The 24,627-nt window shown below is 51.8% G+C and overlaps 1 protein-coding gene across 1 annotated transcript in view; it reads right to left on the reverse strand.

The window, feature by feature from the left end:
• Window positions 1-24,355, reverse strand: part of MAP2K6 (mitogen-activated protein kinase kinase 6) — a 53,609-nt gene extending 29,254 nt beyond the window's left edge. The window contains exon 1 of the mRNA XM_051797749.1: window positions 24,089-24,355. Within this exon, the coding sequence (XP_051653709.1) occupies window positions 24,089-24,104 (16 nt within the window). The 5' untranslated portion in view covers window positions 24,105-24,355. The remainder of the gene's footprint in view (window positions 1-24,088) is intronic.
• Between the last annotated feature and the right edge of the window lie 272 nt (window positions 24,356-24,627).

Genomic DNA, 24,627 nt, shown 5'->3' on the forward strand with positions numbered 1-24,627 from the left:
AATAAAAGCAGCAATGTCGCTCACAAGCACAAAGAACAGCCCTGTCTTCCCCAAGAGGTAAAAGCTGGTCTGTGAGGAAGGAAAAATGATGCTAAAACCCAGTGGAGGAAGTCCTGCAGTTCTGTGACCCTTTTCCTTCTACTTTTTGTAGCTGAACTACACAGGCACCCAGAAGGCACAACTGAGGAGCAAGCCCTGCTGTGCTGGATGCTCTGGATTCCATTCCTTGCCCAAGCTGTGCCAAGTGCCCCTCGGATCCACCAGGATGCTAAATGGGTAACAGTGCTCTGGATGGTGGTGTGGCAGCTAAAAAAGGAATCCCAAAAATACAGGTCTGGCAGTGCAGGCAAACAAAACCCCTGTTTCTGTGGATATTCCAAGCCTGCCATCCCAGTGAACTCTCTGCCCCCAGAGTTCATTCTGCCTGCATCCCCGAGCAAACGAGACAACCACAGGCACAACAAAAGCATCTTCATCCTGATTCTGTGTGTGGAAATCCAGACACAAACATCCACCCAGGTGCCCACAGAGGCAGGATCTGCCTCTTCAGAGCTGAGCTCTCCCTCTCAACGCTCACCAGCTGCCTTTTAACACAGCACAAGGACCAGCCCTCCCCTCTGCCACAGTTGCATTGGCACCACCAAAATCAAACGAGAAACAGGCACAAATTCGCTCTGTTATTGCCTTTCTTCTTTTTTTTTCCCTTCGTGGCTTTGCTTGCACCACCCCATGTGCTGCACCTGAACCTCAGGAACCCGCTCTGGGGCAGCTCTGGGAGGGTGAAAACGAACCTACTGGAAATTACCCTAATTTGAACTGGAACCAGAACAGGTTGTACAGCGTTTAATCTTATCGTGGCTCACAAGTGGTGTCAGCAGAACTAGGTAGCCAAGTGCCAAACCCAAATAAATATTAAAAGCCTTCCGCCTTCTGGTGAAATAAAATCTGCACTTTGGGGAGTTTATTTTCCTTGTCTCTTCTTCACAGAATACAATATTTTGAAACTTTGCCATTTTTTTGAAGCGCAATCTGTCGGTGCGTTCGAGCTGCCAAGACGCAGGCACAGTTTAACATTCTTTGGGGTTTTCTTTTCAAGAAAGAAGAGAGAGAGACAACAGCAGCAAGAATAGAACATGGATTTCACGATGGCACCGGGAGAAGGGATTGCAAATGGGAATTGCTGTATCTGGGACTGGAACCTGCAGCACCAACGGGATGAGCTCGGGGTGAGGAGGGGGAACGTGGTGACTCCACTCACCGTGGGGTTCTTTAATGAATCCTGGGCTGAAATCAGGCAATTCCAAGCCTCCCAAGTGGATCAGGCCAAGTTTCTGAGCTCCTTTTGTTCCAACATGCAAAGCACTCATCTCTCCAAGCCTCTGGGGCCGGTGGCTAAGAGTGGTTAGCAGGAAGCATCAGCAACCCCTGACACTGCCTTAAAACCAGGAACACGGAGCAGAGCCAGGGCTGCCACCCCAGCAGGCTGCAGTGGGGTGCAGGAACTGGGATCCCCCCTTATCCCAGCCCCCAGGTCTCCATTGCACAGGAGAGGCTCAGCTGAGCCCCTGAAGCTGCTCCAAAACTCAACGGTCCAGGTCACACACCCTTGAAAGAGTTTCTCCCCAAACACGGCTGCTTAAAGGGTTTAGGGTTGTTTTCTTCAAGGAAAAAAAAAATAATTGGAAGTCCCAAGATCAGTTCTGTTCAATAGGAACTGCCAAGCAAGTGTCTTGCTGTCAAAATAAAATCCCCCAGTTTGCCACAGCTTTGAGAGATGACACCATATTAAACTGCAGTTTGCAGAGAGAATCATCTGCACAGGAGCTCAGAATGTGGAGGCAGCTTAATAACATACAAAATTGGATGTTACCTGTTCCATCCACCAGAAAACCAGTATTTTCCACAGCGTTTTTATGATTCATTACTATTTTTGGCTTTGTTTCCTGAAGAAAATCGCCCCACGTGTTTATCTGACGGTCTGTGTCCCTTGTGGTAAGTGTAAATCCACTGGCCCATTCCAGCCCCATCTGACAGAGAAACTGAGCTTTGGGAGACTGCAAATCTAATAAAAGCAGGTGATTAAATAAAGAAATCCCCACTTCAGAGACAGGCTGCAGCACAAAGGCCACCCATGGCAGGCACCAGCCATCCACACCCAAGCTGTGCAGAAGCCCTGAGTGCCTCAGACACCAAAATAACAGCACAAGGTTTGATCCTGAGGTCCAAACCAGGGTTTGAGCACCACTGCAGGGGGTTCACTGCAATTCCTTGGGATTTGCAGTAAGGAAAGGCCCAGTGAGCCATCACACACAGCACAAAGTCTACAAGTGGCTCCTGCTGCAAAAGGTTCCCTGTGCTGGTGGATCAGCAGCTGGGATTGTGTTTCTGCTCCCCAGCACCCAAAAAGCCATGAGCTTTCTGTGGAAACAACCCCTGGAGCCTTGCTGGTCCCTGAGCCTTCGAGCTAAAGCTCTTTAGAGAGCTCTCCCTGCAATTTGCCACACGGAGACATCCACAAGCACTTGACTCAAAAGCCAAGTTTTAAGAATAATTGAGGGGAAAAAAAAAACCAGCCTGGCTTGGAGCAATGCTGAGAGACACCTCCAGAAGCCAGTCTGGATTCAGCAAAACATCCAGAGTATCTGCAATGTTAAGCACAAGCTTGAATCTACTTTCTTTTAGCAGAAGAATTACCCACAGTATGTATTGAACCGACTGGGGCTGGAAAAGTTGCCACCTTTACAAAGCCTCGGTCCTTTCTTGCTCAAGGAAGCTGGAATAGTCTCGGGATGAGAGGAAAACAGCCTCTGGTTGTGCCAGGGCAGGTTTAGATTAGATTAAGGAAGAATTTCTTCACCAAAAGGGTGGTCAGCACTGGAACAGGCTGTCCAGGGAAGTGGTGGAATCACCACCTCTGGAAGTGTTCCAAGTGTTCAAGTGGATGTGGCACCTGGGGACATGGTTTAGTGGTGGGCTTGGCAGTGCTGGGTTAATGTTTGGACTCGATGATCTTGGAGAGCTTTCCCAACCTTAATGATTCCATGATTCCATGATTTTAATTCCAGCAGTTGGCTGCAGCATCACCACAAACCTCCCGTGCCCCAGCACCGACCCCTGCACGGCTCAGACCGGCCCAACTGAGCCAACACTAAGAACCAAATGAGGTCTGAAAACAAAAATCCTAATAGGAAAAAGAAACCCTGACTTAATGAAAACACATTAAATACTTCCCTGTGAAGGTCTTAAACCCAATTCCTCAGGGAGGGGAGAAAAATACACTTGCAATGGGCTCATTGACCTCCTCCCACCAGCGCTGACAGAGCACAGAGATGGATGTCATCAACCCCCCTCAATCAGGGCACCGTTAAATATCAATATTGAAAAAGGAAACTTCAAAGTTTCGCAGGGAAAGGGTAGGAAGCAGAACAGAGAATAACAAAGAAAGGGAAGACAGAGGAATTCACTGCCCACATAGGCTGTAACAGAAAACAAACTTCGACTTCAGAAGGAAAATCCCATTCCCCTGTCTCCTGACATTTCACTGCAGTCAAAAACTTTTTCATGATTCAATCCAAAGTTAATGGTTCCTTGCCACAAAAAGCTCCTATTTCCATCAAAGGATATTAACTAGTTCTGTCTTCACCACAATTTATTATTAAAGCTGTGTTCAATAGCCATGTAGCAACGTTTCCTTTCAAATAACACTCTTTAGCACAGAACTTGCTGGTAAAATCCCACAGGCGGGAAATGCCTCTTTCTCCCACTTTTTCAGGAGATAAAAGTGGCTCATTTACTATTCCTGTCTTTCCTAAGGATTTTTTGGTCTGATTCCTTGGAAGTTTTTGAAAGCCAAATGGTCTGGTTTTCCCCTATCAGCTGTACTCCCTGTGTAAGCAAACCCCCATCTCTAACATGAGGGAAAAAATGGAACTGTGGTGGATTTCCATGGAAAAAGAGTGAAACTGCATCTCATGGAAACCCCTGCACCCCACTGCTCCACAACCAATGTCCTGTGTGATCCTGAAGTGCCACTTTGCAGTGGGAATGGCTTAGGTGCAAAACCCCAAACCGAGATGGTTCTTGCAAAACCAAGAAATAAAGATTAATTTTTTTGTGTCCCAAACACCCTGGAAATGCCCAGCAGGAGAGAGTTCTTTATGCAAAGGCTTTGTCTTTAAGTGCAAAAGGGCATCTCTTATCCCGTAGCTCAGTTCTAGCCCATATTTCAGCAAGCAGTGGGAGGTCTGATGCTGTCAAAGAGAAGTTTAAGCTTTGCAGGACACGTGGAAATGGTCAGATCTCTGAGAAATTCATTGATGAACAGTCCTGGACATAAAAATTGAGAAACTTTAAAGCTGCTAATGATACCCAAGGCAGAGCAAGGTCACCTGGAGCAGCTGCTGCTGCTGTAGAAGATGTAGCAACCTCATATTTAACATCAGCTTCACACAGAGGGGAAAAATACTTTTAACAAGTATTAAAGATCATCTCAGAGGTTCATTATTTATGCTTGCAAATTATTATGGTTATTACACAAACCCATCTTAGCACATTTTAGAGTCCAAGGGCTGGGGATGGACTTGCCCATCTCCTCCAGGCCTCAGTCACCTGCCCCAGCACCAGCTCATCACCACTCCCCACTTCTCAAGGAAAACACCCTTTAGTCCTGCCCAGGTCTTTCCACCAAGGAATCCCACAAGTGGGGACATCCCAGGAGCAGGAAGGTGTCCCGTGAGCATTCCTGGTGTCCCCACAGGCAAACACTCATCACCTCCAGACTAAACAACAGCCACCCAGCAAAGGCTCCTGAGGTTCCCAGCCAAGCTGCTGCTTAAAAATGAAAATACACAGAGATAACAAAGCACATTCTGAACCAGTGGGCCCATGCTGCTGTACCTGGACTCGTTCTCACAACCTGGCTCTGTTCCAGCTGCAATGGGAATGGAGTCCTCAAAGAGAACAAACACCAATGGGGGAGAAATTCCTTGAACCAGCCACTTCTGGTGGTTTTAGCAGCACAAATGTATCTGCCCCCAGCGGCCACTTCCCCGAGGCAGCCCCACAGGTCCTCCCTTGGGTTGTTGTGGCATCTCCACAGCTGTGACCACAGTGATTCCTGCACCACCACCTTCCCCCCAGGGGCTGAAACCCTTTGAATTATTCCATACAGGCAGTCACGGTGTGGAACCAGACCATGGCTTTTCCATTGAAATGTCCATGGGACAGAACTGCAGGTGACAGGGAGGTGGGTGTTGGTGACAGGGGCTTGGTGACTGGGATGGGGAGGAACGAGGGAAGTTCTCTCACCACTTCTGCCCCTGTATCTGGGTTGTGTGTCTCGGAAACCCTTTGGTGAAGCTGCCTAAAATCCCTCTGGACAATGCTCAAAGCAGGGTCCCAGCAGGGTGAGTGGTTGGAGCTGCACCCACCATCCAGTTTGTAAATGCAGAGCTTTAGCCAAGCCCTAATTTCTGGAGAAAACCAAAAGCCAGGTGTTCACACAAGCATCAATAACATGGAAAAGCGGGTCTGAAAATCTGTTTTCCAAGCCCTCGTGAAGCCACAGAAAAAGAATTTAATATGCAAACAACACTTAAAAGCTGCTGAAGTTTCAACCAAAGGCCAAGGGAAGGGATGAGGTGGATGTGCTTTAGTTGTCTCCTTGAAATAAACTGAGCTGCTTCCCTGGCCAAGTGCCACGGGCAGCTCTTCCATCACTGCCACGAGAAACTGGATTGGAGGCAAATGGAGATGCTCCAGCAAGGATGGTGGTATGTCCTCTGTGCAGGACAGGGACGTTTCCCACACTTCCTTTATCTGTGTCTTCCCTCGTGGTTGTTTGCAATAACTCCTTGGAAACGGCAAATTTGAAATCTGTTTCCTTAACAACTCGTTTCAGGGCTGTCTGGGGAACAGAGCTGAGCCTGCCACGGGCGAGGTGGCTCCAGCTCCAGGCTTTCTTCCTCTCGTTTCGGTGCCATGGAGCTGCTGGGTCATTTGGTGGCCACTGCCACATCCATGTCTGACTTAAAGCATTATTTATTTTCCCATTTTTTTCCCCCCAGGAACCACATTTTGGGTCAGGAAGAGGGAAAGGCGAGAGGGAGAGCACTTTTATGCCTGTGATGGGTTTTGCCAACGCGTTTCAGAAACGACAGCACAGCAGGAAACCCTGAAACCCTGGCACAACACACGAGCAGACCATGCTGCAGTCACGGTTCACTTCGATTCCCAAGGCTCCCAAAGATGAGAAGAGCAAGGCAAGGCCTGGGCACAGCTTGATACCACTTCCACCCACATTAAAGTGCTGAGAATGTAAGGCACTGTCCTGCCCGGAGGGTGGCCCTGCCCCAGCACCCAGACACAGCCCAGTAGCTGCCCATGTCCCAGCACCCAGCAGGGCCTCAGCACCCAGCCATGACCCAGCACCCAGCCATGTCCCAGCACCCAGCCATGTCCCAGCACCCAGACATGCCCCAGCATCCAGATGTGCCCCACGTCCAGCTGTGCCCCAGTACCCAGACATGCCCCAAGCACCCAGCTGTGCCCCAGACATGCCACAGCACCCAGCTGTGCCCCAGACATGCCCCAGCACCCAGTTGTGCCCCAGCTGTGCCCCAGACATGCCCCAGCACCCAGCTGTGCCCCAGTTGTGCCCCAGCACTCAGCTGTGCCCCAGACATGCCCCAGCACCCAGCTGTGCCCCAGCTGTGCCCCAGACATGCCCCAGCACCCAGCTGTGCCCCAGCACCCGGCCGTGCCAGTGCCTGCCCCGGGGTTTCTCCGTCGCAGGGCCCAACTTGCTCCTCTGACTCAACCCTGCAACCTGTAATAAACCCAGGGCAGGAGAGGCCCCAAACCAAAATAGCAGGGCAGAGCAGGGAGCGGTGGAGGTGCACCCAGTGCACCGGTGGCAGGGGTTGAGCAATGCCAGGGTTATTTGTGTCTCTGCTGCAGGAGCAGCTCCCAGCTGGCGGCGGCTGACATGGGTCAGCTCTGCTGAGGCACAAACACGGCCCAGACAAAGATCTCCAGCTCTGCTGAGAGGTAAATCACAAGGTCAGCCCTCCGTGCCTGCCTCGGGCTGGCCTCCAGCAGGAGACACTTCTGAGGGGAAGCTCTGGACAGCACAAAACGCTGGAACAAGGTAAAGCACAAAGCTCTGCAACAGACTCCAGGAGACTAATCCCTGGATCCTGCAGTGCAGACACACAGAGAAATGTCACCAAACCCTGCAAATATCAGAACCTATTTGCCCCCCTTTCAGTAAGCTCTGTATTTCAGTAATTCAATTTTGAAGGTAATTTCCTGATTCAGGCTAATCTCTCTTACTCTGCCCATTTTCCTCTCAACACACCCTGCAAAAGGGCTGCAGGCTGCTGGGTTATTCATATCAGCACAGAAAACAGAGGGATGCAATTTCTTCTTATCTATCTGCACATTTTGGTTAAGAGAGTCTGTCTGTCACTCTGATAAGAGTGCACCTCCAAATTTTAGAAGACTTTCCGAGGGCAAAGCGGAAGAGACACTTTGATAGAGGTTAGACATGAGATCCTGTGCTATGACAAGCACTGAACACGGGGCTGCAGGGACTCTGGGGAGGGGGCAGGGAGCTGATACAGCTTTGGGGCAGTTCTGTACCCTCCTGGAATCCCCCAGCAGGGAAAAATGAGCCCCTCCACAGCTCTAGCCCACAGGAGCTGCAGGGAGCACCAGGATAATCACATGCTGGAACAACCATCCAGCAGGTTTTGTGGGACACCAGCACCCAAGGCCAGTCTGGAGACGAAGGCTGGTTGTCTGATGGAGAGGATGATACAGAACAGCTGCACAGGAGAGGGCTGGGGAGTTCAGGATCATCTTTCATGTCTTGTGGAAGTCGCTGCCACATCACTGAGCTGTTTCGTGGGCTCCCACACGGGCTTGGACGTTCCATTGCCAGGACTTTGGACTTCACTTCCCAACTGGGCTCTGCCCTGTGTGTTCCCTGCACCCCATTCCACTGTTTCCTTGCAGGGAATGCCAATATGAAAGGAAAAGGGCCTTCAGCACCTGTTTTCACGCTCACAGATCAGCAAAGAGCAGCCACATCCTCCCTTCTGATGTTAACAGGCAGGTGACAACAAACAGCTTTTCCAGATGATGTCCCTTCCCAGCCCAGATGCAGCATCACTTCCAATCTATCAGGGGAACTGCAGGCACAGCACAGGGCCACCTTCATGTTCCTGCTAGGCTGGTGCCAGGACCACACTGGTATCTGCAGATGTGACAAGGCCAGAGCCCTCCCCTGGCATCCTGCACTGCCAGGCAGCCTTTGGATCAGCCAGCTTTCCTTCAGAAAACAGATGCAATGCAAAGCAGCCCTAAATCCATCCTACCTGAGGTGCTGATGGAAGTGGGAGATGGTAGGTAGGAGTGTTCTGCCTGCCTACAGCTTTCAGCACAGGGTACAAGAGACTGGAATATTAAAAACCCTGTTTACAACACTTTGGCTGAACTCATCCGGGTGTGCATCCAGCTGCTCCAACCCCCATGGCCTGGGGGAAAGGGCACAGCTCCTCCCAGACAGCAGCACCTCCTGTAGACAGTGCAACATCCCCCAGCAGGAATGGCCCCAGTGCCCCCAGGCTGGGGCACCTGCCCTCAGGGAATTCCATCCAACCAGGGCTGGGCTGATCCCGGCACCAGCAGGGATCACAGCCATCCTCCTTGGAGCCAGGACCTCCCAGGGGGGTGAAAATGGGAATGTTCAGCTCTCTGCTCACTCACCCCAGCTGCAGGATGCTCTGTCAGGGACAGGCACTGCGAGGTGGTGGACAGGAGGAACGGGGCACCAGGATTTGCACACTCCAATTCCAGCAACACCCACCCCATCCATGGCCATGGAGTCAGTCAGAGAGTCACAGAACATCTCCACCTGGAAGGGACCCATAAGGATCTCACCAAGCCCAAGTCCCAGAGTTGCACAAGCCTTGTTTGTGTGCGTGTCCCCTCGGCCTGGCACGGGGATTGTGTGCAATAATGAACTCAGACAAAAACACCTCTGTTGCTGTGGGCTCTGACTCACATCCACCAAGGCAAAGGACTTCCATGGATGAGGGCACTGGCAGCCACCAAAGGAGCAGCCCACATTGCACAGGAGGCACGAGGCAGCAGGGGCTCACACCACCATCCTGCTCCCCCCTGGCACCTGAGAATATTCACCCAAATCCATGGAAGTGGTTCAAGATAAGGATGGGAAAGCAGCACTGATCCCCACCAGGCTTGTGAGACACCTGTGACCCCCTTTAGCTGCAAGGAAACACATGCCTGTGCCAAGGCTAGGGCTGTGCCTAGATGGTCCAGAGATGCTGGATCCTTCCAGAGACCACCGTGGAGGCAGAAAGCAAAATGCAAACCCACAAAATGCAAAATCCAATGGTTTGCCCACACACATTCCCATCTCCAACAGCCTGACACAAATCCTACAGGGACCAAAGCCTCTTCTTCCTTCTCACCTTCCTCTGCTTAACTGTTTTTCCACCCAGCAGCTTAATTTCACAGGTGGCCCAAGCCTCCCCTCATCACACACAGAGGAACACCACTTCCACTCCTCTGTCCCCACCACGCCACCTCAAACACCCTCAAAGCCTGCAAATCACCTGTGGCTGCACAACAGGAGAGCCAGAGGCAGCCCAAGGCTCAGGGGATTCCCACTGGGGTCCAAGAGATGTCCAAAAGGACTTGGTTTTCTGCTCCTCGTGGTTGCTGGAGCTGGTTGCATCCCTCGTGGTGTTCCTGCTCCTCCAGCGCTCGGGCGGCCGCATCCTCCTGCTGCTCTGGGAAAGACGTGGTGGTGCTGGAGATCCCACGGAGAAACAGAGGCCCCTGGGGCCTCATGGCCCCTGGTACCATGAGAAATCCCAGCAGTGGAGCTCCGGGGGCAAGAGAAGGGGCAGGCACTCCCTCCAGCCCCCAGCACACCATAAATCATGCCCGTATTTTCCCTCTGCCAAGGTCCACCGGCTTCGCTGCCTCCCCATCCCAGAGCCTGTTTTCTTTGCTGCTTATCTCAAATTAGGAAATCCACAGGAATTGCAGGCTGGGGAAGCTGTCTGTCAAGAGCCTCCAGCCCCTCGTGGGGATTTTTTTTTTTTATGAGGGACTTTTCATTTGGTTGCTGCTTTGTTTCCAGCCCTCCAGCCTGTCTGCTTGCAGTGGGAGTTCGCTGGAATCAAAACTGGAGAAAAGCTCTTGGAATTCACTGGACGAACAAAAGGGCTTTTGTGCAGGAGGATTTGGAGGACGAGGCTGCTTTCACTGCCACTACCTTCGTGCCTGTTTTCTCGGTGCCAAAGAGCACCTGCCTGTGGCACTGGAGGAGGTGGGCTCTGCCCGGGCACAGGGGGACGTGTGGGCAGGGGCACGGACACCTCCCACTCCTGCCAGCAGAGGAAGAGGAGCACAGGAGGGCAAAGAGCTTTCCAAATGTTCCTGCATCGTGGCGTGCAAGGCTTATCCAAGCCTTTGTGCTCCCTGCCCCTCAGGAAGGCAGGGTGGGCTCTGCTCCTCGGGGCAGCAGCAGCACCCTGAAGGGTCTCCCTGTGCTATGGGTGCTCCCCGTGCAGCCCCACAGAGGAGGGGCTGAAGCTCCCACAGCAACGTGAGAGCTGAGGGGATGCTGAGGGTTTGCCCATGAACTGGGCATCACTCCCAGTGCTCCACTTGCTTTTTTTAACTTCCCCTTATCCACCAAGATTTCACCTCAGCGAGTGACCACACACAGCTACGAGGCTCTGAGCGACTTCCCACACGAACAGCGAGCAGGCAGCAGCAACTGTCCTATATTTAACATAAAAGCAGGTGCTCCATCTGCCTCAATGCAAATCCTGCCACAATGGGGGCAGGATTTGCCTTAAATTCATGTGCCACAGCCCAGCTACAAACACTTCTGTGCTTCCCAAACCTGCTGCTCCCTGGGAAACCTGACACAGTAAACCTCATACAATCACAGAATCATAGAATATCCTGAGTTAGAAGGGCCCACAAGGATCATCGAGTCCAATTCCTTTCCCCATTTCTCTGCAGAGCCTCAAACCCCAATTTTCTTAGGGTGATAAGATCCCCTCCCCATCAGACACCCCACAGGCACCCTTTCGCTTGAGCTCTCCCTCCAGTTTCAGTTTTGCTTTTCAGGTTTTTTTAATGTGCTCAGTGCACAGCTGGGATTTTCTCCCAGGGGATCCTGCAAAGCATTTTTAGGGAAGCAGAGCGGGGGCCCTGCAGCAGAGCTTCACCTCCCCTGAAAAACCAAATCAGCTCCTGCATCTCCCCCAGCTGCCCAGCCCTGAGGGTTGCCCAGGAGAGGGGGGGCTGCTGTCCTGGCAGAGCCAGGGCCTCTTGGAGCTGTCGGATGTGCTGCCAGCAGGGGAAATGTAAATTGCTTTGGAAGAGGAAGGTGACATTTCCACTCTCTGCTGTGCTGCACTCGCAGCCCTGTGGCTCCAGCTGGGAAGGCTCCTGGGTCTTGTTGGTGCTCAGATTTAAGCACGTGCTCTAAGCCTGTCCTAAGTGCCAGGCTGAGAGGGATCTTGAGTGTGAAGGCTGTGCCAGACCGCTGGCTTAGCCTTTGCAAGAGCTGCAGCACGTCTGGGCACCTGCCACCTTCAGCCCCTTTTCCAGTCCCAAAAGGGACAACCCACACATGGACACCGGTGGCTCCCCATCATCCCCCTCCTGCACCCAACGCTGCCTCGTAGCATCCACTGGCAAAGCCATGTGGGCAGGAGCTGAGGCTTCTTCAGCCAAAATGAGTCAGGAGGCTGGAACATGGGAAAAACAGGACTTTGCTAAAGCTGGAGGGTGTGATGGGCCAGGCAGGAGTCCCCTGGGGAGCTCAGTCAACAGCCCCTTTGGGGTGTCACCGTCCCCAGAGAAGCAAGTACAGAGATTCGGCCCCCAGCTCCTGCTCCCCACATGTTAGAGCAGCCCCATTTCTCCATGGAGATGCCTCTACCCACTGAACACCTTCCCTGTGGGGTACCTGTCCTGGTGTCACCACCCTCACAGCAGGATGGAATAAAATCCAGCTGGTACCACGGGGCAATCCAAGGCACGGCTTTATTGCTGTTACCAGGTGCTCCAGGCAGCCACAGGAGTCTCATTTTACCAAGCACAGATTGAATTTGTTCAGCATATTGTAAATCTGCACATTTCAACTACACCTCTGTCAGACATCTACTGCTGATGCTCTGCATATAAAACCTGGGGTTATCATTTTCTGCTCATGAGGAAAGCCACCTTCAGCCTAAATGAGTAAGTTATGTTCCAAAGAGAGAAAAGTGCTCATTGATTTGGTCATTCTGTGAGTTATGAAGCATCAATAATATTTACAGCCAAATGGGAATATCCATGGAAATAGAGGAATGTGCCCTCAGTGACCATCCTCACCTTCTGCAGAAGTCCCTGGGGAGCAGGAGGACTATGTTAATCCACGTGTAGGTCAGAAATTAGGTGGCAACCTCACCCAGAGGTTTTCCTGCATTAGAGGGATGTCACAGCACCAGCAGCGCTGCCATGGAAGGAGAGGATCTGCTTCCTTGCCTGACATTTTGTCATGGGAAATTCTGGTAAAGGTTCAGCCAAACACTGTGCTTAATTTTTCAACATGGCTTTGACCAGCCTGACTTTGTGCTACCCTGTTAGACAGCTGTTCTTTAATGATTTAAGAGCTTATTTGCTTATTTGTATATCTGAATTATTAAAGACGGTATTTCATAGTTCTGGACAGTGCAGAGGGGAGGAACTAACTCCTGCTCCCTCTGCTGGCAATGCCTCCAGCCAACGTGTAGGTCCTACTTTAAAAACATACAGGAGCACTGTTCACAGGGAGAAGCCAAGGGAACTGCAAGAAAGCCAAACCCGTGTCCCCTCCAAGCCACCCAAGGCTCCAGCTCTGCAGCTTTGGGCACTGCCCCAACACCAGGACAGGACAGGAGGCTCCAGGGAATAACTGCCCTCCTGTTTATTGCTCTGTCAGCAATAACAGCTCCAGGAAACCACCAGCACACGGAGCTGCTCCACCAGCAGCAGCGAGTCTGTCCCACCACGGACAGAGCCTGGGCCTGCAAACACCTCAGCAGGGCAGGCTGGCACAGGCAGGGAGGCTCCAGGAGCTGTGCAGGTGAAGGTGGATGTGGCTTCCAGGGAAGCTCTTTAAAGTTCAAACCCACTGTAGCCCGAGGTGAGAGAGCATGACCTGCCAGACACCTGCTGAGAATCACGGAATATCCTGAGCTGGAAGGGATCCACGAGGAACATCAGTCCAAACCCTGCATGGGGCACCCCAACAGTCCCACCATTGTCCAAATGCTCCTGGAGCTCTGGCAGCCTTGGGGCTGTGCCCACTGCCCCGGGGAGCCTGGTCAGTGCCCCACCACCCTCTAGAGCAAGAACCTTTCCCTGAGATCCAACACAAACCTCCCCTGACACAGCTCCAGCCATTCCCTGGGGTCCTGTCACTGGTCACACAGAACAGAGATCAGTGCTTGCCCCTCCACTGCTCCTCAAGAAGAAGCTGCAGAATTCTATAAGGTCTCCCCTCAGTCTCCTCTTCTCCAGGCTGGAGAGCACACACTTGCTTGTGTGTCAAATACAGAGCAAGCAGTATGGAAAGAACAAAAGCCTTTCCCCAGTTTTCATCATGCCATTGCATCTCAACTTGGAAAACACACTGAAGAAATCTGTTACAGCACAGCACTGTGGTACCAGGCAAGACTTCTCCTTTTTACCCTAATAAAGTGTCCCTGACACAACTGGGCACATTTTTTTCTCTCCCCATATGTCCACGTGGATCAAAGCCTGTCAGGTCACATCTCTCCACCCAGCTTTCTAAATGAGGAGCTGAAAACACAAACCTCTCTTTATAAGCCTTTCTGTCAAAGCCTTCACAGAACTCCCCGTGCGAGTTTTGAGACTGTCACTGCACTTACACACACACACACGCTCTCCCAAAAATGATCTTGCTTTCTGTGTGCAAGGGCAGACAAGCAGAAATGGGAAAAAAGAAGAGCAGAAATGAGGAAAAAAAAAAAAGCAACCAAGAGCAGCAGGATAGCATAAATCATGGACACAAATCCATAATGTCCATCCCACTTAGCAACCGGGACAAAATACATCCCAAACCTTGTAAATTCTTATGCGTGTGCTCAGCCCCAACCAAGCACATTCAGTCCCACTGACTCCTGCACGAGGGCTTGGATGCTCCAAGTTCAGCACATGCACATGCAGCTTCAAGATGAAAACACCAAAAAAAAAATCCTATTTAGCTTCTCCTTTAAGGGGAAAGAAAAAAAAAAATTCTTCAGCCCCTACTCATCCAAAACAGGGCCCTGCTTGGGTACAGCTGCTCCGACTGAACCTCAGGATTGCTCCTGCCTTTTTCAAAGAAGCTGCTGGGAAAGGAGCCCCCCCTTTGCAGGAGGTGCTGGCTGGGGAGATGCTGCACAGGATGGGCCCTCAAGGAGTGTGCTCAGAGGTGAAGTGAAGGGCTGATGACACTGGAAGTGCTGGCATTGTTCTGGTCTGGCTGCAGGAAGAGCCAGAGGAGGAATGTTCTCCTAGTGCAGGAAGCTGTTCCAGCCCCTTATCAGACATAAAGCTTCTGATTTCTTGCGGGGGAAGTACCAAATGGTTTTTGAGGGGAAGAAAAAAAATAGGAGGAAAAAAAAATAGGAGAAAAAAAAAATGGCCTGCTTAGCTCCAAAGGAAGTTGCCCAATGGCATGAATGAGGCTGAGGGGGTGCCAGAGGCAGCCTATGGTGCTGCCCAGCTCAGGTGGCTGCCAGGGCACATTCCCCTGCTGCCACCCCAAAAAGACCTGCAGAGGTGCAAGCCCTGGGGTCCTTCTCTCTGCCAAATGCTGCCAATTCAGCCCTTCCCGCCTCCAGAAAACCAACTTACTACTGATCATCCCCGAATGCAGCTCCTGTGCCGCCCTCCCCAGCTGCCAGGGGCTATTTTGGGCTCTCCCCCTCCAGTTCCAACGCTGTCGGGGGGCTGGTGTGGGATGTCCTTCCATGCACTGCACCAACCTGGTATTTCAGTTAATTTGTGGAACTGATTCCTTGGCAGGAATTCAAGTTTTTTCCGTAGAGATGTTCCAAGTTTTATTAGCAATGAGCAAATTGCTGGTGTCCTTGGGAAAGGTAAGGAAGTCAGAGTCTGTGTTAATTGCCTGTATTTTTTTCCAGAGGGTATCTCCCAAAGGACAAATCTGTGCCACACAGCACAGCTCTCTGGTTACACAAGGACCTGTCTATATAATAATGGCTGTCTTGGCTTATTGTATAGATATCTGAATAAACTTCAATTTTACGTATATTCACTATTTTATCAGACTTTGTGCCATGTTTCAGCCAAGCACTCCCCGTCTCCAGCCTGGTTTCTCCTGGTAGGTTGTTAGAGGATTGTGGTTTTCATCTCTTAAGAGTTAAAAAGCAGAAAAATGCTTTGGAACAGGTCAAAACCCAACAGTATTAGAGCACTGCCTTTCTTCTGCTTTAATAGGCTACTCTGACAACCTTCTGCTTGTTAAATGAGAGAAAAATCTGTGGGCATGCAGTGAAGGTCAATCTTGTGGTTTTGGAAAGCATTTAATTAACAGAGTTAAGTACCAAGGTCTGCTTGGGAGGGAGTTCTGCATTAACCAGCATCTCCCTGTTCAGAGAAGCAAACCTGAAAGAGGAGACAGCAGGACACATCTACAGCTCCACAGCCCAAACTTCAGTGCTGTTCACATTTAACTACAGCAGCTTCCCTGTCCTGTTGCTACCTCCCAAACGTGGAAGGAGTTTGGAAATCCCAGCCAGACCAGAATCTGCACCTCACTAACAGCAGAGTCCCAGCTGGCCAGACCCTGACCTTGTTCTGCAGGGGCTGGGGTGGCCCATTGCACCTTCAGGGCCTCTCAGGGCTGCCAGAGCCCTGTGCTGTGGCTTGTGCTTCTGCCTGAGGCACTTTTGCCAAGTGCTGAAGTTCAGTGCTTAAACAAATCTACTTAAGATGTAGCTTAGCCCAAAGGGGGTTTGGTGACAGCGTGTAAAGTCCCTGTCTTTTCTTTCACCCAACTGGCAGAAGAGGATGGCTATTCTCAGCTCCTCCAGGTGTTCACTCCTTGAATAAAACTACAATAAATATCCCATATTTGTACTTTAACCCTGGGCAGCCACAGGCACAAACCCCACGGTCCCAGGCTGACACCTCCCTTCTAAAAGGCCACAGCATCAGCTGTTTGAGAGAAGGAATCAACCCCAGCCCTCACAGAGCCAAACTGGGTTTTATTTCTTCATACTTTTGCAGCACTGCAGACCCTAATTGCAGGCAATTAAAGAAGCCCTAGGAAAAAGGGCTGTGCTGAAACCAAAGCTGGGAAGTGTGTCTCTGAGTGGGGGCCAGCTGCCAGCACTGGAGAAGTGCCCTGGAAGAAGGAGCCGGTGCCCAGGGCCCTGTGAGGTGCTGCACAAACCCTCCACGCAGAGCTGGTGCCAGAAGGGCCCTCTCATCTCGTGTTCCCTGGTTCTTAAGTGAATCCTTCACCTCCTGCCTGCAGGTACTTGAGTCAGCCTGTGAATCCAGAGGGCTCTGACTGGGGCTCCTGCACACGGGAGGTGATGAGAGCAAACAGAATGGAGCAAATCCAGGGAAAGCATCACTGGATGGTTTGGGTTGGAAGGGACCTGAAAGCTCATCTCATTCCAACCCCCTGCCATGGGCAGGGACACCTTCCACTAGCCCAGGTTGCTCCAAGCCCCGTCCAACCTGGCCTTGGACACCTCCAGGGATCCAGGGGCAGCCACAGCTTCTCTGGGCAACCTGTGCCAGGGCCTCCCCACCCTCCCAGGGAAGGATTCCTTCCTAATATCTAATTTAAACCTACTCTATAAAGTCAGTAATGAATGCTGGGTTTGCCTTTAAAATCCTCCCTCTCCCTTCCTTTTTGGTGCCAGTTCTCTGGGAAGGTCTGTCTTTGTCAGATGGGGACTTCCATCACTTTGGAGCTGTCAGAACATCAAAAGACTTTTGAGTCCTTTTCTATATCTGACCTTGAACTACTGGAGAAGCAATAAACATTCATAAGATAAATGATAACGTGGAGTGAAGCTGTAATTTTTATAACTTGTTGCTTGAGTGTGAAATAAGCCCTGCTGAACACACAGGAGAGAGGAAATTCGGGATCAGACCCCACTGCAGGATGAACACAGGCACAAAAACATGTTGCCTGGGACTTCTACAGAGCAGCCAGAGGATGCTCTGAGGCCATTTGGCACTGATAAGCATGTTTCACTGAGTGTAATTACATATTTTTGTTTAGAAAAAGATTCTCCTTGAAAAGCAGCTCCCAAGTCCATGCTGATTCAGCCTTCATTAGAGGCCTCTTATTGCAGACACAGTGAAGTGTTGACTCCTGCACTGATTTGCTATTGCTGCCTTATCTTTGGCATCTCATCTGCAACTTCTGCTGGTTTTTTCTTTCCTTTTTTTTTCCCCCCACTGTTTCCATCTGAATGCAGTAAAAGTGGATGCTGCTGGGGCTTAAGTTCCCCTAATGATTTTTGATCTTGCCCGGGTGCAGGCTGAGAAAATCCAGCCTTGATTATAAAATTGCAGGCTAAGTAGGCTAACAAAACAGCAACGGCAAGAAACTGGATCAGCTTTGCTCTGTGAACTTTTCCTGCTCAAATAAGGGGAAAAAAAAAATGCCTTTTTCTCTTACAAATATGAAACCCTACCTCAGCTGCAGAGGCTGTTTGCAGCACTCAGATGTCTGCAGCCCAAAAAAGCCACGGCCGCTGCTCCTACAGCAACTGGGAGTAGCCAGAGCAGCTCCTGCCCCAAAACCCTCTCCTGGTGCCATCAGATGCTGCTCTGACCGTGCCTGCACAAATTCAGGCTCCTGCCTGACTCTGGGATAGCAAATCCAGAGGGATGCTCAGCCCCACCAGCAGACCAGGATGCACGAGCGGCTTCTCGGAGCTTCCACAAAGGATGTTCTGCACCTTGTCTGCACCATCTCCAAAGCAAAGGTGACTCAGAAGTGCTTTAGCACTCCAGACTTTCATGGTGGGATGAACCCTCTGAAACATCAACGGGGTGTTTGGAATTCCTGCCTGAAAAGAGTGAGGTTTGAAGGAGAGGTTTAATTCTGGCTCTGAGGCGAAAGAAAGCCCTACAGGCAACAGTCTCGAGACTTCCCCTCTCCAAATTGCTTTTTACTGAGCCAGGGGACACTCTTCCATTCACACTTGTCAAAGTGCAGAACGTTGTGGATTTGGAAAACAAAAGCAGAAAAAGCCCCAAGTTTTTGCGCAATGAGCAGATAATGGAAATTGCACTGAATGGCCTTCACCACTTTGCCACCACAGATCATAATATCTGTCATGGCACAGCTCCAGGCTCCTGGATCTGCCTTCCTGCTAACACTGCTCTAGCTGATAATGCTAATCCCTTAAACTATTCCCAGACAGGCCCTAAGGAAGGGAGTTAAGTAACTCTACAGGTAATGAAACAGATTTTTTTTTTTAATTATAGCTCCGTTCATGTCTAAAATTAAAACAACAGTCCTGCAATTTATCCAGGCACTGGAGACTGACTCAACACTCCACACAATAATGCTGCTGGTGGCCAAGCTGCCAACTCCAATGCACCTCAAAATAGTCCCCCAAAACACGAGTGAATGCAGCAAGGGACACCTGTGTGCTCAGGTGAGTCATTCTTGCCCAGAAGTACCTGTGCCACCCACTGCCACCAAAGCTGGGACCGGCCCAGCACGTGAAGTGCAGAGCTTTGCCTTTGGAGCTGGAGCAGGAGCAGCCCTGTGGGCAGGCTGAGCATCAGGAATGCAAGTTCATGGGGTGAAGGCATGGAACCCCACGGGGAAGGGTTGGGAATCCTGACCAGGACTGGGCTGTGGTCCTCCAGGTGCATTTGCAGAGGGCTGCAAGGCCATCCCCACTCCTGTGCTAGCAGAACTCCCATACTGGTCTTCTCTCTTCCAACTTAAAAAAGGGATCAGAGCTTTTTTCAGGTGTGTTGGTTTTCGATCCTTTTCTCAGAGGCTTCTATAGGTGTTGCTACAGCTCTTTTCAGCAGGAAAAAACGGACAAGTGAAAACAAACACAGGTACTGTTTGGAGGAAAAAAGGCAACTTTTCAGTCACCTTGTGTGTTTGCAACTACAGGACCCAGAACTTGCAAACCTGTGTTCCAGTAATGCCAGTGCTCTGGGAGGAATGAGGTGTCTCATCTCCCTAAATTACTCCTGTGATTTAATTGAGCATCATTTGCTTCACCTTAGCAGCTTGTGTGTGTGTCACGGGAGGGAACTCACCCCGAAGGAACCTCGGAGTTTTTGGTGACTGAGGTAACAAAGCAGCAGCACTTGGTGTGGCAGCGAGGAGAAAACAGCTCTTTGCTCCTTTTTCCCCTGCAACTTATCACTTTTATTGCTATAATTGCTTCTACAGTTTAAGCTTTTCAATGCTTGTGTGCTGTCCCTGCCAAGCACTGGGGAGGTGCTGCCCTGACCAGCACGTTGCTGCTGTCGTGACATGTCAGGACATGGGGACAGGGCACCCTAAAAACGCCTCCTTAGGGCTCTGCAGGGGTGCAGGCAGCAAAACACAGCGACTGCAGGGGCCCAGCCAGGTGTCTCAGCTCCCCGGGCACAGCAGTGATTTGGTTTATGCCAAACATCATCTCCAGCCAAAAACTCTCTACCCCAACCAGCTGGTTTTCCCTCTTCCCCTGCTGGTTAATTCCTCCAGCCTGGCACTGCACGAGGCTTTTAAACCTCTTTATAAACATTTGCCCCCTCTCAACCCAAAGCAGGTCCACAGGCACTCCCATCCCTGCAGCAGAGCAGGCAGCACACGCAACAGGGCGAAGCTAATTCAGCAGGGTATCCTTAAAAAAAATAAATAAATTAAAAATAAATCAACAACTCCAACTGAAATCGGCTGTTTGCTGCTAGTCCAGGCTTTGCTAGGCTTGCACCTGGCTGACCATGCTCCCTGTGCCCTTGCCAGGTCCTGTGTCATGGGAGTGAGTGTGTGAGTGGGGAGAAGCTGAGGTGGTGCTGACGAGGCAAAATGCACATTGCACAACCCACAGGAGCTGCTCACGGGTTAATCTTACACCAGCAACAACCTGCCACCTACCTAGGATTTAAAAAAACAACTACCACCGTTTAGCCTCTACATCTGCTCCACTGAGACTTCTAGCTGGGGGGTTGAGGGGGGGAAAGAAAAAAAAAAGAGTGTTTCACATAAAACTGTAATATTTTGAATAGGTGCAGGGCCTGTGGTCAAAGTCCAGAGGGTACACACTCAGCCAGCATCACGTGGGACGTGCTGCTCATAATCTCAGTCTTCCCTTTGCAGCTCAAGCACAGAAAACTGCATTTGAAACCACAAAGTCGAAGATCAACGGGCAGCAATATTTAGCTTGAGCATCGCTCCTTTCCACGTACTATTTCTGAATCAGTGCTCTAATGGGAACTGCTGCCCCTCCCCTTTTCTTCTTCCAGTGGAGAAATCTGCATATTTGCAGGTGGCTTCTCCAGTGTGGGATTCTCCAGGGAGTGATTCCCCCCGTCCCAAGGAATTTGGGAGACTCTTGGATACATCTGCTGCCACTGGAGTTCAGATTTACAGCCTCAAACTGTGCTTAGCTTGTCATTTATATGGACTTCTGCTTTTGTTTTCCCCCCTCTTCCAAAATCATATCCTATTAGTCATGACAGCCAAATGGGCCCTGTTTGGGCAGCAATTCAACTTCTTTGAAGCTCCCATCAGCATCAAGTCCCACTGGTCTAGAATGGGCTCACTTCTGAAGGTGAAGGAACAGCCTGCAGGGACCTGCTGTGCCCAGGGAATTTTGCTATGGACTGCTCCATCCAACAAAAAAAAAAATCACTTTGCAGCTTAGGGAATGAAGGCAGGAACGAGCACGGGGTGAAAGGCAGATTTGAACTGTATTTTATATTTTGATGGACTCCTGGGGAGTCCATCAGGGTCCAGGTAACTTGGCTGAGAACTATGAGCACAATGCTGGAGGCAACTGCTCATTCCTACCATGGAAAGGCCCCGAATAAAACTGTTGCTTCTGAATTCCAGGGGGAGTTTTGACCTTTGCAGCCCATGCTGTGGTTGTGCAGGAGGCAGATCAGCTCTGCTTGCTCACGTGGCACGGGTAGGGTCCCCCTGAACTAGGTGAGATTCCTTGCAGGGAATAAGCCTGGTGCAGGAACAACCCTCCTGCTCACATGTTCCCCTGACAAGCTGCATCAAAAAAAAAAAAAAAAAAACCAAAACATTAATCTCTGGCAAATTCTCAGAACAACTTTGGAAAGGATTCAAAGCAGGGAGAGGGTTCAGCAGCTGGCTGGGGCTCTGGGCTGTATTTTAGAGAGCTGACGAGGAACCTCCTGTGCAGCACATGAAAGCTGATCCCGAAACACAGATTATGCCTCCCTTAATTCATCCCCAAGAACGACACCTCTGGTGCAAAGCCCCGGAGCTGAAACCCCTTCCCGAGCAAAACCTCGGCCTGAACAGCTGAACTTGGAAAAGTTATCCGTGTAAGGAATTCCAGCTCAGACACTGGGATTGCAGGGAGAGGGATGGACAGAAAAGGGACTCAAGAATGATGCCATTCATTGGGATCGTGTTTTGTGGGTTGGCTACTCCTGTTTTCCCTTTTTCCTGGTGCCGAGGAGGACGGAGAAGGACAGGGCTGGGGAGCACGGAGGCTGAGCAGCCCCTGGGGAGGGTGGGCTGCAGGGCCACCAGCACAGGTCCCTGCCTGTCACCAGCTCTGCACACTCAGGTTTTCCCACCCTGAGGCTTTTTGGGGACCCTCAGGCAGCAGCTGCCCCCCTTGCCCCTCCGAGGGTCTCCCAGGGACCCCCCAGCCAGGGGCAGAGTGCTGTGGGTATCACCAGGTCCAACCCTGCATTATCAAACTTCCTTGGCTCTTTCTGTCGGAAACTTTTACAATTCCCTGCTTGACTGGAAAAGATGACTGCAGCAAACCCAAATTAGGAATAAATTATACAACAACTTTACATTTTTCTTACAAAGGAAAACTGTGTGGCAAGAGCTGTGCAAGCACCTCCTTCCCCATGTCCTCCCTGCAAGGATTACTGGGAGAGGCCACTGACTTCACAGATGGCTTATTAAAATAAATAAATAAATAAATAAATACAACAAGAGGCAGCCCCCAAACCCAGTCTGGGACCTGCTCCCACCGGGCCATGTGCTGCCTCTCACCCCCCCAATCCCAAATATGTGCGAGGGCTGCAGGATGCAGGGAGAGCCAAGCTGCAACATCCAATCCAAGCATTTAAAAGGTTCCAAAAGCTGCATCTGTGTGGCTGCTCGCTGACATATGGGCATCTATTTTCACAATGAATGGCCGGAGCAACTCCTCCTTAAACCTCTCCGCCTGCTCTTGCAGGGGCTGTTGCATTCCCACAGCATTTTTGCAATATTAAATTCTCCACCTCCTCCCCCCTCCCTTGCAGGACACAAGGCAGAGCCGCTCCGGAATAACCACCGAGTTAAACGCGAAGAGCGAGCGCTCGCCACCACGCTGGCAAAAATAAATCACTGCTGTCCCCTTCCCAAACCTCCCTCCCGCTGCCTCCGGGGGGCCGGGCCCCTTTCTGCCCTCCTGCAGCTCCGAAATGCTCCGTTTCTGCCCTTTTGCAGCCTCCAAGTGCTCGATTCCTGCAGCTCTCAAATTTTCAACTTCTGCCCTTCTGCACCCCCCAAATGCCCCAATTCCTGCCCTTTGTGCAGCTGCTCAATGCTCAGTTTCTGCAGCTTCCAAATTCCCCAATTTCTGGCCCTTTTGCATCTCAACTTCCTTTTGCATTCTCAACTTGTGCCCCTCTGCAGCTCCCAAACGTTCCATTCCTGCAGCTCCAAAACGCTCCGTTCCTGCAGCTCTCCACGTTCCATTCCTGCCTTTCTGCAGCTCCCAAATGCCCAACTCCTGCCCTTTTGCATCTCCTAAACGCTCAGTTTCCACCCTTTTGCAAGTTCTAAATTCTCAACTTCTGCCCTTCTGCAGCTCCTAAACGCTCCGTTCCTGCAGCTCCTAAACGCTCCACTCCTGCCTTTCTGCAGCTCCCGGATCCCCAATTCCTGCCTTTCTGCACCTCCCAAATGCTCCATTCCTGCCTTTTTGCACGCTCCGAGCGTCCTGGTGTGACAAACCCCCGCTGCTGCCTCTGACCAAAAGTTACCAAATATTAAAAGGGGAGGGGGGGGGGGGGGAAGAGGAATGGGTGGAAAATGATCTCAGCCCTGGCACGAGAACAATACTTTCCCATGGAAACATAGGTATATATTTAATTCCTGGTAACTCCACTCCAGTTTCACCTTTCATCTCCTCCGCGGACTTGTCTCAAAGTTTGCTTTAACCCCGCGCCGAGCGCGGCTGCAGCTGCTCCTCCAACACCCCCTTTCCCCGCGTCCCGGCCGTGCCAAAGGCGGCCAGGGCTCGGTAATCCCGGGAGCGGATCCCGGCTGGAGCCAGCGCGGGGCTGCTGCGGCGCAAGGGAGCAGGAAATGCGGCGGGAGCTGCACCGGGAGCTGCACCCGCGGGACACGCGGGCGTGCAAACACGCGTGCACCCGCACACTCGCATGCACCCGCACACTCGCATGCACCCGCACACTCGCATGCACCCGCACATGCAACTGCACGCTCACATGCACGCGCACATGCGATTGCACACGCACACGCGATTGCACACGCACATGCGATTGCACACTCGTGCACACGCACATGCAATTGCACGCTCACATGCACCCGCAGCCGGCGCTGCACCCCCGAGCTGTGCGGGCGTGCAAACACCCGTGCACCCGCACCCGCACCCGCACCCGCACTTGCAGCCGCTCCTGCACACGCGATTGCAGCGGCTCCCGCACACGCGACTGCGGTGCACATGCAAAGGCGCGCAGCCCCGCACACGCACACGCACACGCACACGCCCGTGCAACTGCACCCGGCCGAGGTCCCGCCGCCCCCGCAGCCCTCGCTCACCTCGGGGCTGAGACATTGTCCCCCGCCTGGCCTGGGGGGAAGGGCGCGCACAAAGACTTCCCCCGTGCGGCTCCTCCAAAAGGGGCGAGTTGCCCGAACAAAGATGCGGCGCTGCGGCCCCGCTGTCCGCGGCCAGCCCCCGCCTGCAGCGGGGCGGCGGTGGCGGCGGGGCCCGCGGGGCTGGGCCGTGCCCGGGCCGGGGGTCCCTGCGCGGGGCCGGCGCGGCTGCACCTACATGATGGGCCGGGGCGGCCGCCCCGGCCTCGGAGCGGCGGGGGCGCGCATTGCGCGTGCGCCGCGGCCGCGCTGCCTCCTGGGGGATGTAGTTCTGCTGTGCCCCCGCCATGGCCGGCAGGGGGGGCGAGGCGGGGTCCTGGTGGGGTGGGGGGGGATCGGCCCGCTCCGCTCCAAACCACGGACCTGTTTTCTGTTTCAAAACATCCCTTTTCTGACGCTCCTCCTTCAATTTTTTCTTTTTTTCCTTTTTTCTTTTTTTGTGTTTTTTTTCTTCATTTTTTCTTTTTTTTCTTTTCTTTCGT

Source organism: Manacus candei, unplaced genomic scaffold (assembly GCF_025592945.1).
Source record: "Manacus candei isolate 608988 ecotype Guabito, Panama unplaced genomic scaffold, ASM2559294v1 h1tg000047l, whole genome shotgun sequence".
NCBI lineage: Eukaryota > Metazoa > Chordata > Aves > Passeriformes > Pipridae > Manacus > Manacus candei.